The following is a 12,227-nucleotide window of genomic DNA, read 5'->3' as shown; positions in this document are numbered from 1 at the left end:
TTGGCACTAGGAACACAACCCAGACTATCCCTCACATTCCTGTGTGCTGAACTGGTGCTCTTATCAGAGATCAGACCCTGCACAGCTGAAAAAAGAACTCCCTTCCCTTTTGCCATCACTGATCAGATCTTGAAAATTCTTTTCAAACCCAAACTGGTTAGTCAATACAAACTGAATTTGCAAATGCTGCAGGTGCAAGAGAAAGATAATTACAATACTTGTAAACAATTCAGTAAAAGCAAAAAATATGCTCTGCATTTTCTTTTTGCCAAGTTCCATCTGAAATGCCTTTGGCAGGAGTTGGTTCAGTAAGCACCCATGCCCGTGTTGCTGTGTGCACACAGAGGACATCACTTTGCAAAGTGAGCAAGTGGAAGACATTGCTAGCACAAAACTGGAGTGGCAGTGACAGGCACCTTAAAGGCTGAAACAGGCTCCTCCTCAGTCTTGCTCCATATTCTCTTTATTTCACCCTAACAGACTATGGGTGACATAAAACCATAGGATTAGGGAACTTGCCAAGGTAATAATGCCTGTTATCTTCAACAGGGTAACACTGCTCACTCTTTACCGCCCTGAGGGGTTCCAGCTATCTGGGGTTGACTTCCAGCAGTGCCTAGAAGGCTGTTGGGACCATAGAAGACTGTCAGAGCAGTCTTGCTTGACACTTCATCAGCTGGAGCTGAGCCAGAGCTGGGATAAAAACAAATCCCTCCCAATCTTCCCTCTCCCCTGCTTTATCTCAGCACCAAGCAGAACTAAAGTTGAAGCTCATCTACCAAGTCTCAAAATTCATGCACAGCAGTTGTTCTTTTCCCAACTATGTTGGCTACTTGTTCACTCTCAGTGGCCTCTTGGGCCAGTCATTTGTGGAGCACAGCTGATACAACTGTATGATAATCATCAGGCCAGACCCTCTTGGTGATCCAGCAAATTCAAATTTACCTACCATAAGAATGAAGGATGGGGTGGAAAATGGGCTTTAGCTCTGAAGAGCTAAAACTTTTTGTTTCTGCTGCCACTGAATATATTTTTCCATATATTAGCATATATGGAAAAAACCATATATGCTGTTGAGACTAAAGCAATGACTGCACAACTGTCCCAGAGAACCTGGCCTCTTCTCTCAGCAGGCCAGCTTCCCAAAAGGCAAGGGTAAGTAGCAGTGGGGCCACAGCTACCCTGCTGCCTGTAAAAACCATGCTATATTGGCTCTGTCTAAGCTGGGGTCTGATTAGCTGCATCTGGCACGTGGGACCCTGGAACAGAGAAGAAGCTGAGGAGCAAGTGTGTCCCTGGTTCCCAGCTGGTCCCAACACTCTCCCCCCGAAGCACGTCCTCCTTACCACAACACTCAGCACAGGAGTGGGCAATGCACCTCACTGGGTGATTTTAAGAGCTGAGATGTCAGGAGCTGGCCAAAATGCCATGAAGGGGTTTGGATCCAGTACCATTTCACAGAAAAATGGTTATTTCAGACCAGATCTTGCATACATTATTCTCCGAAGTGAAACAACTGCTGCTGTGTGTGCAAAGATGGCAGCTATTTGCCTTGGTGACTTTAACAATCACACTTTGATCAGATGCTACAGATGAATGCCTCATTTAACACACAGTTTCACTTTCTGAAAAAATCAGAATCATTCAAACAGGTACTCTGCAATATTTCATGTTAAATGGAGGGCGTTTAATACAGTAGAAAACATTTATATGTGCCCCTAAGGAGCTACTTTAGTTTTAAGAGAAGTCATTGAAAACCCACAGGCATTTTTAGTAATTATAACCACAAAGCATGAGAGCAAGAAAATATAACTGAAGTGTGTCCCAAGTTCCCCAACCTGATACAGTTTCTTAGTGCATGTTACTAACCACAGAGCAAACCTCTACTCTCTGATTCTCGTGTTACTTCCTCCCTGGAGGAGAACTGCCGTGCACTGCACAGAATAACTACAGTGCAGAATATAAAAGCAGCACGGAGCAGCGAGGATGTTAAATGGAGCAGATGAAATACCACCCCTGCCCGGAGCTTCACGTGTTCCGTGAGTAAGGCTCAAGTAAACATACCGATGTGATGACTTCAAGGTCCTTCAGGTACGTTCGCTCCGTGGTCGCCACTTCTTTAGCAATGAAGTAAGCTTTCTCAGTTGGGAACCTCTGTAAAATGCAAGCACATTATGTTTTCCTCTGCTTTTATGGAGAAAGAAACTAGATAATAAATCACAAAAAGAGTTACAAACCAGTGACCCGTACTTGTGGCTATGCTGTGACTCATCCTTTAATGTTCCTAAGCCCTGAAGCCCTAAAAGCAACCCCTCCTTGCAAACACAAGAGAACAAGAACTTTGTGTGGGTTTTTGAGAGACTTCTTTTTCTGCCAAGACAATTTCTACTGCTTTGGGGTGCTGATGTTCCTTTCAGTTTATTTCTGGAGCAGGACATGTGAAGTTCATGAAGAAATCCTTTGCAGGCTAAATGACCATTTAAATCAAGTGTTAAATTTGACAAAATGACAAAAATTTGTGTCTGATTATTTTAAGTTTTGTCATCAGAATGGTAATCCACAGGAAAAATGCTTCCAAAAAATTCAAACCTGTAAGATTTTCTTGGCTGGACAACCTAATAGATTTTAGATTAGGCTACAGATCAAAAATTTCTTGATTCTGAAGAGCCAAAGGAACCCACTTGATCTTCCTCTGTGTTGCTCAGGAAGCAAACATTAAGAAAAAAAAACCAACCACAGATATTTTTCCTTTGTTTTCTCCCTGAAGACAAATGATGCAGTGCAAACACTGTGAATGCCCTGCAAAGTGAGTCTGTGTGGGCATTTCCCAGTCAGAATGCACCCCCACAGGAACCATCATCAGCTGGTGCACAGTCACCGGCTGCTCTGTCTTGGACTGGCACAGAGAGTCCTGACTATTAACAGATCCTCAGATTTTCTTCTTCTCTAATTTCTTTCACACATCTTGCTAACTATGCACAGTGGGGAAAGACATCTTCCTTACACAAACTCCCACTTCCCAGCAAAGCCATCAGAGTTTCTTTCTCCCTCCTGAGATGCTCAAAGATGAGGAGAAAAAAACAGCCACAGAAGGACAAAAGGAAGCCCCTCTCACCCAGCAGCAGAGGAGGGATGAGCCAGCAGGCACCCAGAACACCCCGGCTCAGGCAAACACTTTATCTTCAGGAAGCAGTTTTGGATGAGATGCTCCATTATGGTTCTGCTGCAATGATGGGCCTGAGCCAAACACTCCCAGCTGAACGCTGCAAGCTGTGGCTCAAAGAGAGCATTTTCTACTCCCACAGCCAGATGCTCCCAGTGGTGCTCCCAGCAGAGACAGACTGGAGAGCCTGGGTTAGATACTCCCACACAGGCTCAACACTGCTCCTCTTCTTTCTGTCACCTGGAAATTTTCTCTTCAGTAAGACAATGGAGCTGACTGTTTTGTTACAACAAACTACCAAACTCCGCTCCTTAAGATTTATAGGAGATCCCATCCAAACAAGCTTCTGAGGTTGCATCCAACAGGAACTACCCAGATTTATCACAACACATCAAAGAGAAGAGAGACAAGGCCAACTTCATTCGCCTTACTTTTCTTTTGACCTCTTCCTCATCATCAGCCCTGATGCATGATGGGTCATTCAGCAAAGGGCTGACCAAGGGAGATGACTGCTTGGCATCAGGGCTCAAGTTTGGAGATAAAGTCATATTTGCCACTGATGGTCCTCCTTGGGAATTGATGGAAAGCTCTGAAAGGTGAGGGCTGCCAGTCAGAGAACCTGCTAAGAAAAATGATAAAAGAGAAATCAGTTAGGACAAGCTTTCTCAAGAAAGTACCACAAGGAGTTATAATCTTAAATTGCAGCATGTGAAATTATGCTACAAGACATAGCCATCAGGGTCCTCAAACTAGCCCAAATGGCCTTGAAGTCAGAGGAACTGCATCCACTTGCATTCACCATGGGACTGGTTAAGCATCTTTCAGCTGATAAACTGGCTGAAATTACTATCTCTGAAGGGAAGGAATCAAGGCACAGATAACTGAGCTGCAGTTCTTTACCCTGGGAGGGGTGAGGCACTAGAACAGCTTGCTCAGGGAAGCTGTGGCTGTCCCATCCGTGGCAGTACTCAAGGCCATGCTGGATGAAGATCTAAAGAACCTGGTCTAGTGAAAGGTGCTCCTGCCTGAGGCAGGGGGGTTGGAACTATCAGGTCTTTAAGGTCCCTTCCAACCCAGGCCATTCTATGATTCCAAACACTGACTTAATATAAAACATTTCATCATTTTAATCCACTCTATAGAAGAGAATAAGTACTACAATACAGTAATTGTTCCAGGAGTGCCATTCTTTCCAGCAAAGTAGAACTTCAAACACTCAAATCAGTACTTCATAGGGAACTACAGGACAAGTTAGTACAAATTTATCTAGTTGAGGTCTAGAGAAAAAGGATGACTTTCTACAGAAGTGCTGCTGCTAAGATCAGTCAGATCTAACATGAAGGGAGAAAACTACTAGTTCCCCAATTTCTACACACAACACGAGTATGTATATTATACCTTGTAAGTCTTTCCATGCTCCTCTGATTGTTTGGGATGGAAATGCTAGCATTACATTTACATAAGAAAAGCAATACTTTTAATGCACAAAGCATGACAATTTCAGATTTTCACAGATATAACATCCCATTTCATTTTGGATTAAAAATATTAAAGAATTAGACAATTAATTACACTTCCATGGATTCATATATGCTAGATTAAATTACTGAAATTAGCATTTTGTCTTCTGGGAGGCAGCCAGATTAATGACTGCACAGAAAGAAAGTTTGCCAAAAATGCCCAGTCTTCTCCCAGTTATCCCCTCCTCCATACATCTGACAATCTAAACCTGTTTTAGAAGAAGAATCTGTCATGTGGAAGAACATTTACAGTCTGTGCCATTTTGGCATCATACATTAAAATCCAACCAAAAAAAAATGTGACAAGCTCTCGACTACCACAGCTAACAGGCTGTCTAAGATGAAATGTAAAACACATACATCGCCATATATAATTAGGGTCAAATACAATTTACTATCATGTGATTATGTCCTCCCTAAATTATGATAGGTAAATGTCCCTGTTGCTAGAAAACCACAGCAGAGATACTCCAGTAAATATAATAGAAAAGAAATATAATTAGGCCAGTAGTAGAACCTATTTATTTTCTGGAAGTACTCAAGCTTTATTGCTAGAACATGAATGTTTTCCAGTTCCAAACCAGTTCACGTTTATAAATCATTCCTTTGAAAAGAGAAGGAAAAAACAGCACAGTTATCAGTTTATGTAATCATGACAGTTATGTAGCCTATTAAAAATCAAAGTCAAAGCAGTATTTTTCTGAAATAAAGGTCTGTATTGTTACAGCTAGCAAGAAAGGATTTACCAACAGTTTCACACTAAATCAATGTTCAGTGAAATTTGAGAAAATGCCACAGCTTGTTACACAAATGTCAATTTTATTGACACTAGCACACAACTGTATACAGTATTTTCCAAAGAAATGGAATTCATCATTGAGAAATAGTGAAACAGATTAATAGCAAGGTTGTAAGGTTAAAAGTACTTAACTGCATTACAAAAGACATAAGAAAAGTGATATCACCTCAAACGTGGAAACAAAGAAATTCTGGCACTATGCCTGTCATACGACAGCGAATAAATGATTTGCACCTCTGTGAGAAGTTCACAGCATTGTAGTCTAGGAGTTAAATAGCACCTATCTGTGATAGATAGATATAGACATATTGATATATCTATCTACCTATCTATAATCCTAGATCTAAGCTCTAATGTACTGTAACTTTTATCAGTACAACTCAAGTATTTCAAACTACAAAATATCAAAAGGACAATGAATTAGAAAGATGCCCTATCTTACAGTTGGAAGACATTAACCTGGAAAAAGTATTATGGAAAGTATCACAGAAAATGTGCCTGGTGGCTCACAGCACTGTGTATACACCCGACTGATAAAAGACTTTGCATATCAATGCATCACTGACATTCTCAAAGTTATTTTGCAGCAAGCTGAAATGCTGCATCCTCCCCTTTGGTACCAATGCGGGCAGGAGCAGTGACCAAACCCAACCACCATCACCACCTACAAGCAAGAGCTCAGTCAGACCCCACCTGCCAGTACACTGAACAAGTGAAAATTGAAACTTGTTATAAGAAAGTGGCTGCATTATGAAAGGACCTCAAAATGTCCTTACATTAGTACATTCTGGGGCCTAATTACAGCCAACACAGCCACAGATATCAACACACTGCACGTTGCTCTGGGAAATGTGGGAAACAAGTTTGTTTTTGGTGTGAAAAAGTCAGTAAGCCATGAAGAAACAAAAATGGAGGTTCTTCCTTCCCCCATCACCAATCAATCAGGACACGTGTCATGCTGATGGGTCATGGCAGTGCTGCAAAGTGACTTTCTCTTTTTCAAAGAGGTGAGGAATAAATAACCTGAATTAACAAAGTGTTTCATCTGATCTCCTGCCACAGAAGAGTATATTCACACAGGCTCTACTCATCAACCACATACTGCAGAGTATAAACAGAAGCAGAAGGGAGAAGACCAATCCTATTTACAAGGTACTGAAATCCCATACAATTCACCCTCAAGAATTCATGGACTGACAGGCAATTAATAGCATGTCATTTGCCAGACAGCAAATGCTACTGCACACTAGAGGCCTAAATGGTTTGCAGCTGGTAACATGGAATTGTGTTTGCTTGTACTTCAAGTGATTTTTATTTAGATTCACAATTGGGCCATCTTTCAAATTTAATGGAGTCAGCTGTATACACACAAACCAAGAGAAAGCACAAAAGAATGTTTACCTGAGGATTATTTAGGTATATACTAAAATGACATCCTTGGAGGAGTGGGCAGGAATCATTATGCATGTGCTTCAATTATTTTCTAAGTATGGGTTTAAGAACAGAAACCAACACTGGATGATGACAGTGGCAAATAATGAGAATGCACTTTACTATGGCATGCCTGAGTTTACCATCAATGCCAAAATACCTGGAGAGGTTCTTTGTTCCACTGACACCAGATAAAAGTGCTGCAGTAGATAAGGTAACAAAAGAAGCAAAACCTGATTGAAATCTAACTTGGGGAAAAAAAAGTCTATGAAATGTCAATGGCATTTTACATGGCCACAGGACATGAAAGTATAGGTTATCCTCCTAGCTTTACACGTGTCTCAAATCGCTCCCCACCAACATACGTATTCCATGTGCTACACAAAAAGAAGCCAGCAGCTAGAATCAGATACTTAATAGCTACACCTTTGTCAAAATACACATCGTCTGCTTGCTGCAGTTTGGGGGTAGGAAGGCATGGAGTGCTGGCAAGCTGCGGGTGCTCTGCCAGAGAGGGGCAGGCCGGGCTCTGCCCTCAGCCACCAGACCAATCCATCCCACTCGTTGTGCCTGCGATACTCTTGGCTCCTGCCACACACAGCTGTGAACCCACTGGGGCTGACGGTGGTGCCTACAGAGTGTTAGGCTGAGTGACACTGCTCCAAACATGGCTCATATCAAAGCAAAAACAGTTAAAATCAGTACTTTCCACAAGATGAAGGAATTATCTCCCAGAGGTCAATTCACTTCATAGGTGGCCTGAACTGCCTGCTGCCTCTTTGCTGACTACATAGGCAGCATGAGACGACATGAAATCCCTGGTTAGAAACTAACCTAACACAGGGGAGCTCCCCTCTTTGTGAGGGAGACAAATGGGACTCAGTGTATCCTGAAGATACTCCTCCTTCATTCATTTTCTCCTGAAACTACAAAATAACAAAATCAGGCCATTTAGTGCTCTGCATCTGCTTCAAAAGGAACAGTTCCCATTCATACACAGCGTTTTTTAACAGAGAGGAAGAGTACAGCAGTGTTAAGATGCCTGTGGGAATGCTCCTTTTCTGTGGAGTACCAAGAAGTGATAATGACTCAATTATAGAAAGTGAGAGAAAACTTCAACCATTATTAAAGGTGACTGAAATTCTGCTGGAAAACTTCATGTACCATTTAAGATCTCATCAAGTCAACTCTTGAGAATTTTATTGTTCTCAAGGTTGTTACTGTTATTATTAGAAATTAGAAACATATTAAGAGCCAGAAAAGCACCTTTCTCAATACCTGGAATGTTGCAGGACTTATTCTCTCTTACTCCTACTCCATGGCCTGCTCTGCAGTCAGGGGAGGCTTGTGACATCCATATCCCAGTTACTCAACTTTAATGTCAGATCAGTGTTTTCTGAACTCTAGTCTGGCAGATGAAACCCAAGTTGTTTCCCCTTTCTCCTTGGCATTACTGAGCATGTCACTTAAAAAGGCTCTTTAATTAGAAAGTATAAGACAGAGCTGCCACTGCTGTGGCCACACAGTCTAGCTTAATTTTCCATTTTCACAGTGGTTGCATAGCTCTAATGTGCATCTAAATGTTTTGGTCAGAGAAGATACAAAATGGCATGGGGGAGAGATAGCACCAGATGAAGCAGAAGGAGTTTTCATATGCACTTCACCAATCACTGAAGTACCTTAGATTGAAGAAGAGTTTAATAATGGTGTCCACCCCTTCTCTCCCCAGCTGTGAACCAGGCACAGTCATGCTGCTGAAGAGTTACGGGATGGAGATTCTGCTCTGTTCTCCCTCAATGTAAGAAAAAAATCCCACTGACTTCCACAAAAGCTTGAGGGGAACCAGTTCATCAAGCTGCACTTCTCTTCCCCATTACATGAATCAAGCTGGAGCAGTGGATACAGTTTGTTAGTTTGAAAAGTAGTTACACAACAGCTGTAAATTAATGTACAAACATCCCTGAATGCAGTACCAATAATTTTGTGGAGGAACAGAATTAAAAGCAAACTCGTGAAGAAATCCAATGTCACACATAACCACTAACTCTGCCTGGCTTGAAGAGGAGCTTGAGAGGAAGAAAGGTTCACTTTGACTTCACAGCTGCAAAATGCACGCCCACAGCCGTGAGCAGAATTTGGGAAAACGGTGCACCTTCTCAATGAAGCAATTTCCTCATATTTAGGACAAAGCCTCAGCCAGCAATTGGACAGAACAATTAAACCAGTGACAGTTTTACAGCAAAATACCAGTTAGAACGAGTAAAAGCCTTCAGGTACAGGTGAAACTAAAAATAATAATAAAAAAATTAATTCCATGCATACACAGTTAAATGGCTTGACATGCTCATAGTCTCATCAAGCTTGGTGTTGGTTAAGTAGCCAGCAACCTCTCCAGCTGGTAAAGGTCCATGCTTCATTGGTGTACTGCAGCATTAGACAGCGGTGAGTGTGAAATCAGACAGTAACTGCTGTTGGCCTACATCAGGGTCTACTCCCATCTTAAGAACAAAGAGTGAGCATTACAGTCTGGGGAGAATGCAAGGTCACTGGGCATCAGTCCTTTGTCTAGCCTTGATCTCTCCAGACAGAAATAGAGCGACCTAGAGAAGGTTTTCCTGTTGTACCCGGGGTTAGGGTTAGTTTGCTTTTGTTTGCCTTTAAACCAACACGACACAGTGCTACAATAGAATTGGAAACCTTCAGCCCCCATGTAAGCTAATGCCACAGATACTGTCCATTCCACCAAGACACCTCCCCAGGCCTGCAGTGATCCTGCTTACGAGCCACAGCACACAGCCTGGATTGCTGGGTGCAGCCTTCATTAGGAAATGAAGGGAAATCTGATTGTGCTCAATGAAGCCCAAATGCCCTGGAAAAGAGACCTTCTCCCCTCGCTTCCCTGTTCTCTTTTGCTCCTCAACATGGTGTGGTTTCTCAACCTGAGAGTCACAACGTGGTGAGGGTTTTCATTAACTCTGAGGAGAGGAGTGCTCTGTGAGGCAGGATCACTGTAACAGGAGGAATCGGGTAATCCAAATACAAAATAGGCATTTCTGCAGTAAAAGGACATTGAGACAGTGCTCCAAACAAGGCGAGGAACAGAAGATATACCATGCTTTGAGGATAGACAGAACATTGAAAAGGCTTTTTCTCCCAGAGAGGTACATGCTGACAAAACAGTGCATACAATGAAACAAAAAAATGTTTCCCTTTAAAAGGTATTAAACAAATGACAAAAATGAGAATGAAGTTCCCAGCATTGCCAATCTTAAAAAATAATTTTTCACTATTGAGATTTATTTTTAAAAAATCTATGCATGTGCACACACAGAAATTAGGAAAGGTCTGGGTAAGTGAACACTGCCAAGCTTATATACTTTTGTTAGTGGACCCAGGTGATTTTCTTAGCAGGAAAAGGGAAATACAAGGATTCAGCTCATCAAATATTTTTAAGTGCCTCATGGAAAAGCAACAGGCATGAGCTCTAACATTCTCTGAACTAAACAGAAAGAACTACTCTGATCTTGCTGAAAACCATCAAAGGCAAAAGCCTGTGCACTTCTCAAAACCAGATTTGCAGCATTTTAAAGAAAGCATCTAATCTAATTTTAACAAACTTGAAAGCTCTTGAATCAGAATGCATTCATTTTCCTTCAACCTTCCATGCTCAGTCAGTGACAGCTGTATCATTACTGCCTTTAGACTTGATTTTTATCAGTGTGAACTGTAGATTTTTATGGTTCTTAGGGGCCAAAACTTTACCAAAAAATTCATCAACGAAAATTACATCTTAAAACTCTAACCATTCTTGAGCAAACTATTTACCATTATGTCATGCAAATTTATGATCCTAAGGTCTTTACTCCCTTTACTCTAATAACACTACCATTATTTACACACATATTTGTGAAAAACATGCCTGTGAATACATTGCTCAGCCAGGCACAAAGGATTTCCAGATCTCATGACATTTAAAAGAAAGTGCTCACTGCTTTTAATAACAAACAACATAAACCAAGCTTATTCTACATGCTCTTTATAGAACACAGAATCAGAACAAAAGACAAAACACTCTGTAAAACTGCTACATGTCACCCAAACTAGGATTTTTGCTCATACGATGCCATTGATTTTTAGGTAGAAATTCTGTATTTAAAAATATCAATGGCACCACACAGCCTAACCATAGGGAGGAACACAGAAGATACCTTTACTCAGGATGCACATGTTGCACAAGAATTATTTCCCTTACAAATAAGTAACTAAGATATGTGTCTTTGTCTAGGCATACTTCAGTAACTATAGAAACTACAGAAATAGAAGAGGAAAAATTTTCCTAATGTCAGTTTTCTAGGATTTAAATTTCCTTCCTTTGTAGAACCTGACAATATGGGCAAAATTTTTTCCTAATGTAGCTTGACTGAAAGCAGAGTCCACTGCTACTCACATTTGAGAAAAGTTACACACCAGTCTGAGCCTTGGGTTCCCATGACGTTAACACTGTGCATCTGCCACTTAACATCAGAAGACCCACAACCAAGGAGACACCTACACCAAGGAGACACCTACAAGCAGCTGGATTTCTGAGAAAAGGACTCTTCTCTACCACTTGTGTCTGACAGCAGCTAACAAAAGAAAGACCTACATATTAAAAAATGTTCCAGAAGATTCAATTTCCCTCATATATTTAGGGTTTCTCTTATTTTTTTATGGAGAAGAGGACTGATCCTCTAAATGAAGAGGAAAGAGACGCGCTGAAGTATACAGAAGCTGCCTTAAGAAGCTACACTATTCAGAGAGAGAGAAAGAGGGAGAGAGGGAGGGAAGCATTATTGCAAGACTAAAGAGATTTTGGCTTACTTCACTTTATTACATGCTTGAACAGAGCACATCTTTCCTTCACATTCACTGTTCTTTCCACTTGGTGACAACAATGCTGCTGAATGACAGGGATTCTCCAGTGATCCACATTTCTGTGCACAAGGCCGTGACACCCAACTTCCTCAAACATGTGTAGAAGTCAGGAAAAACTTGGATTGATAATTTGTTTTTCATCATTAGAAGTTAAATTGCAGCAATTAAAATTTAATTCTAAAGTTACCTCTGACAGCAGTCTAACGGCTCATTAAGACAAATGAGATTTGTTAAACAAACACAGAATTTGACAGAATTTATAGGTCAGGCATCCTTTTTTCTGTTTAAGAACTGTTCCAGAAATAGCCACAGTTCGTGCTAATTGCATATAGATCATACCAATGAGATCTGAATCACTAGTTTTACCAAAATTCAAAATTGGGTCTGCTTCATCAGTTCA

General features: G+C 41.2%; 1 protein-coding gene across 7 annotated transcripts in view; it reads right to left on the bottom strand.

The window, feature by feature from the left end:
* The window catches only part of FARP1 (FERM, ARH/RhoGEF and pleckstrin domain protein 1), a 200,840-nt gene that overhangs the window by 27,549 nt on the left and 161,064 nt on the right, over positions 1-12,227 (bottom strand). For 5 of the 7 annotated variants that reach the window (XM_068182500.1, XM_068182498.1, XM_068182494.1 and 2 more), the window contains exons 14-15: positions 3,595-3,785; positions 2,065-2,154 (exon numbers count right to left, since the gene is read on the bottom strand). In XM_068182500.1, the coding sequence (XP_068038601.1) occupies positions 2,065-2,154; positions 3,595-3,785 (281 nt within the window). The remainder of the gene's footprint in view (positions 1-2,064; positions 2,155-3,594; positions 3,786-12,227) is intronic. The other 2 variants (XM_068182499.1, XM_068182497.1) reach the window with 1 other exon arrangement.

Source organism: Anomalospiza imberbis, chromosome 2 (assembly GCF_031753505.1).
Source record: "Anomalospiza imberbis isolate Cuckoo-Finch-1a 21T00152 chromosome 2, ASM3175350v1, whole genome shotgun sequence".
NCBI classification, from domain to species: Eukaryota; Metazoa; Chordata; class Aves; order Passeriformes; family Viduidae; genus Anomalospiza; species Anomalospiza imberbis.
The sequence above is the reverse complement of the archived record's forward strand: the minus strand, read 5'-3'. Positions and strand labels throughout refer to the sequence as shown.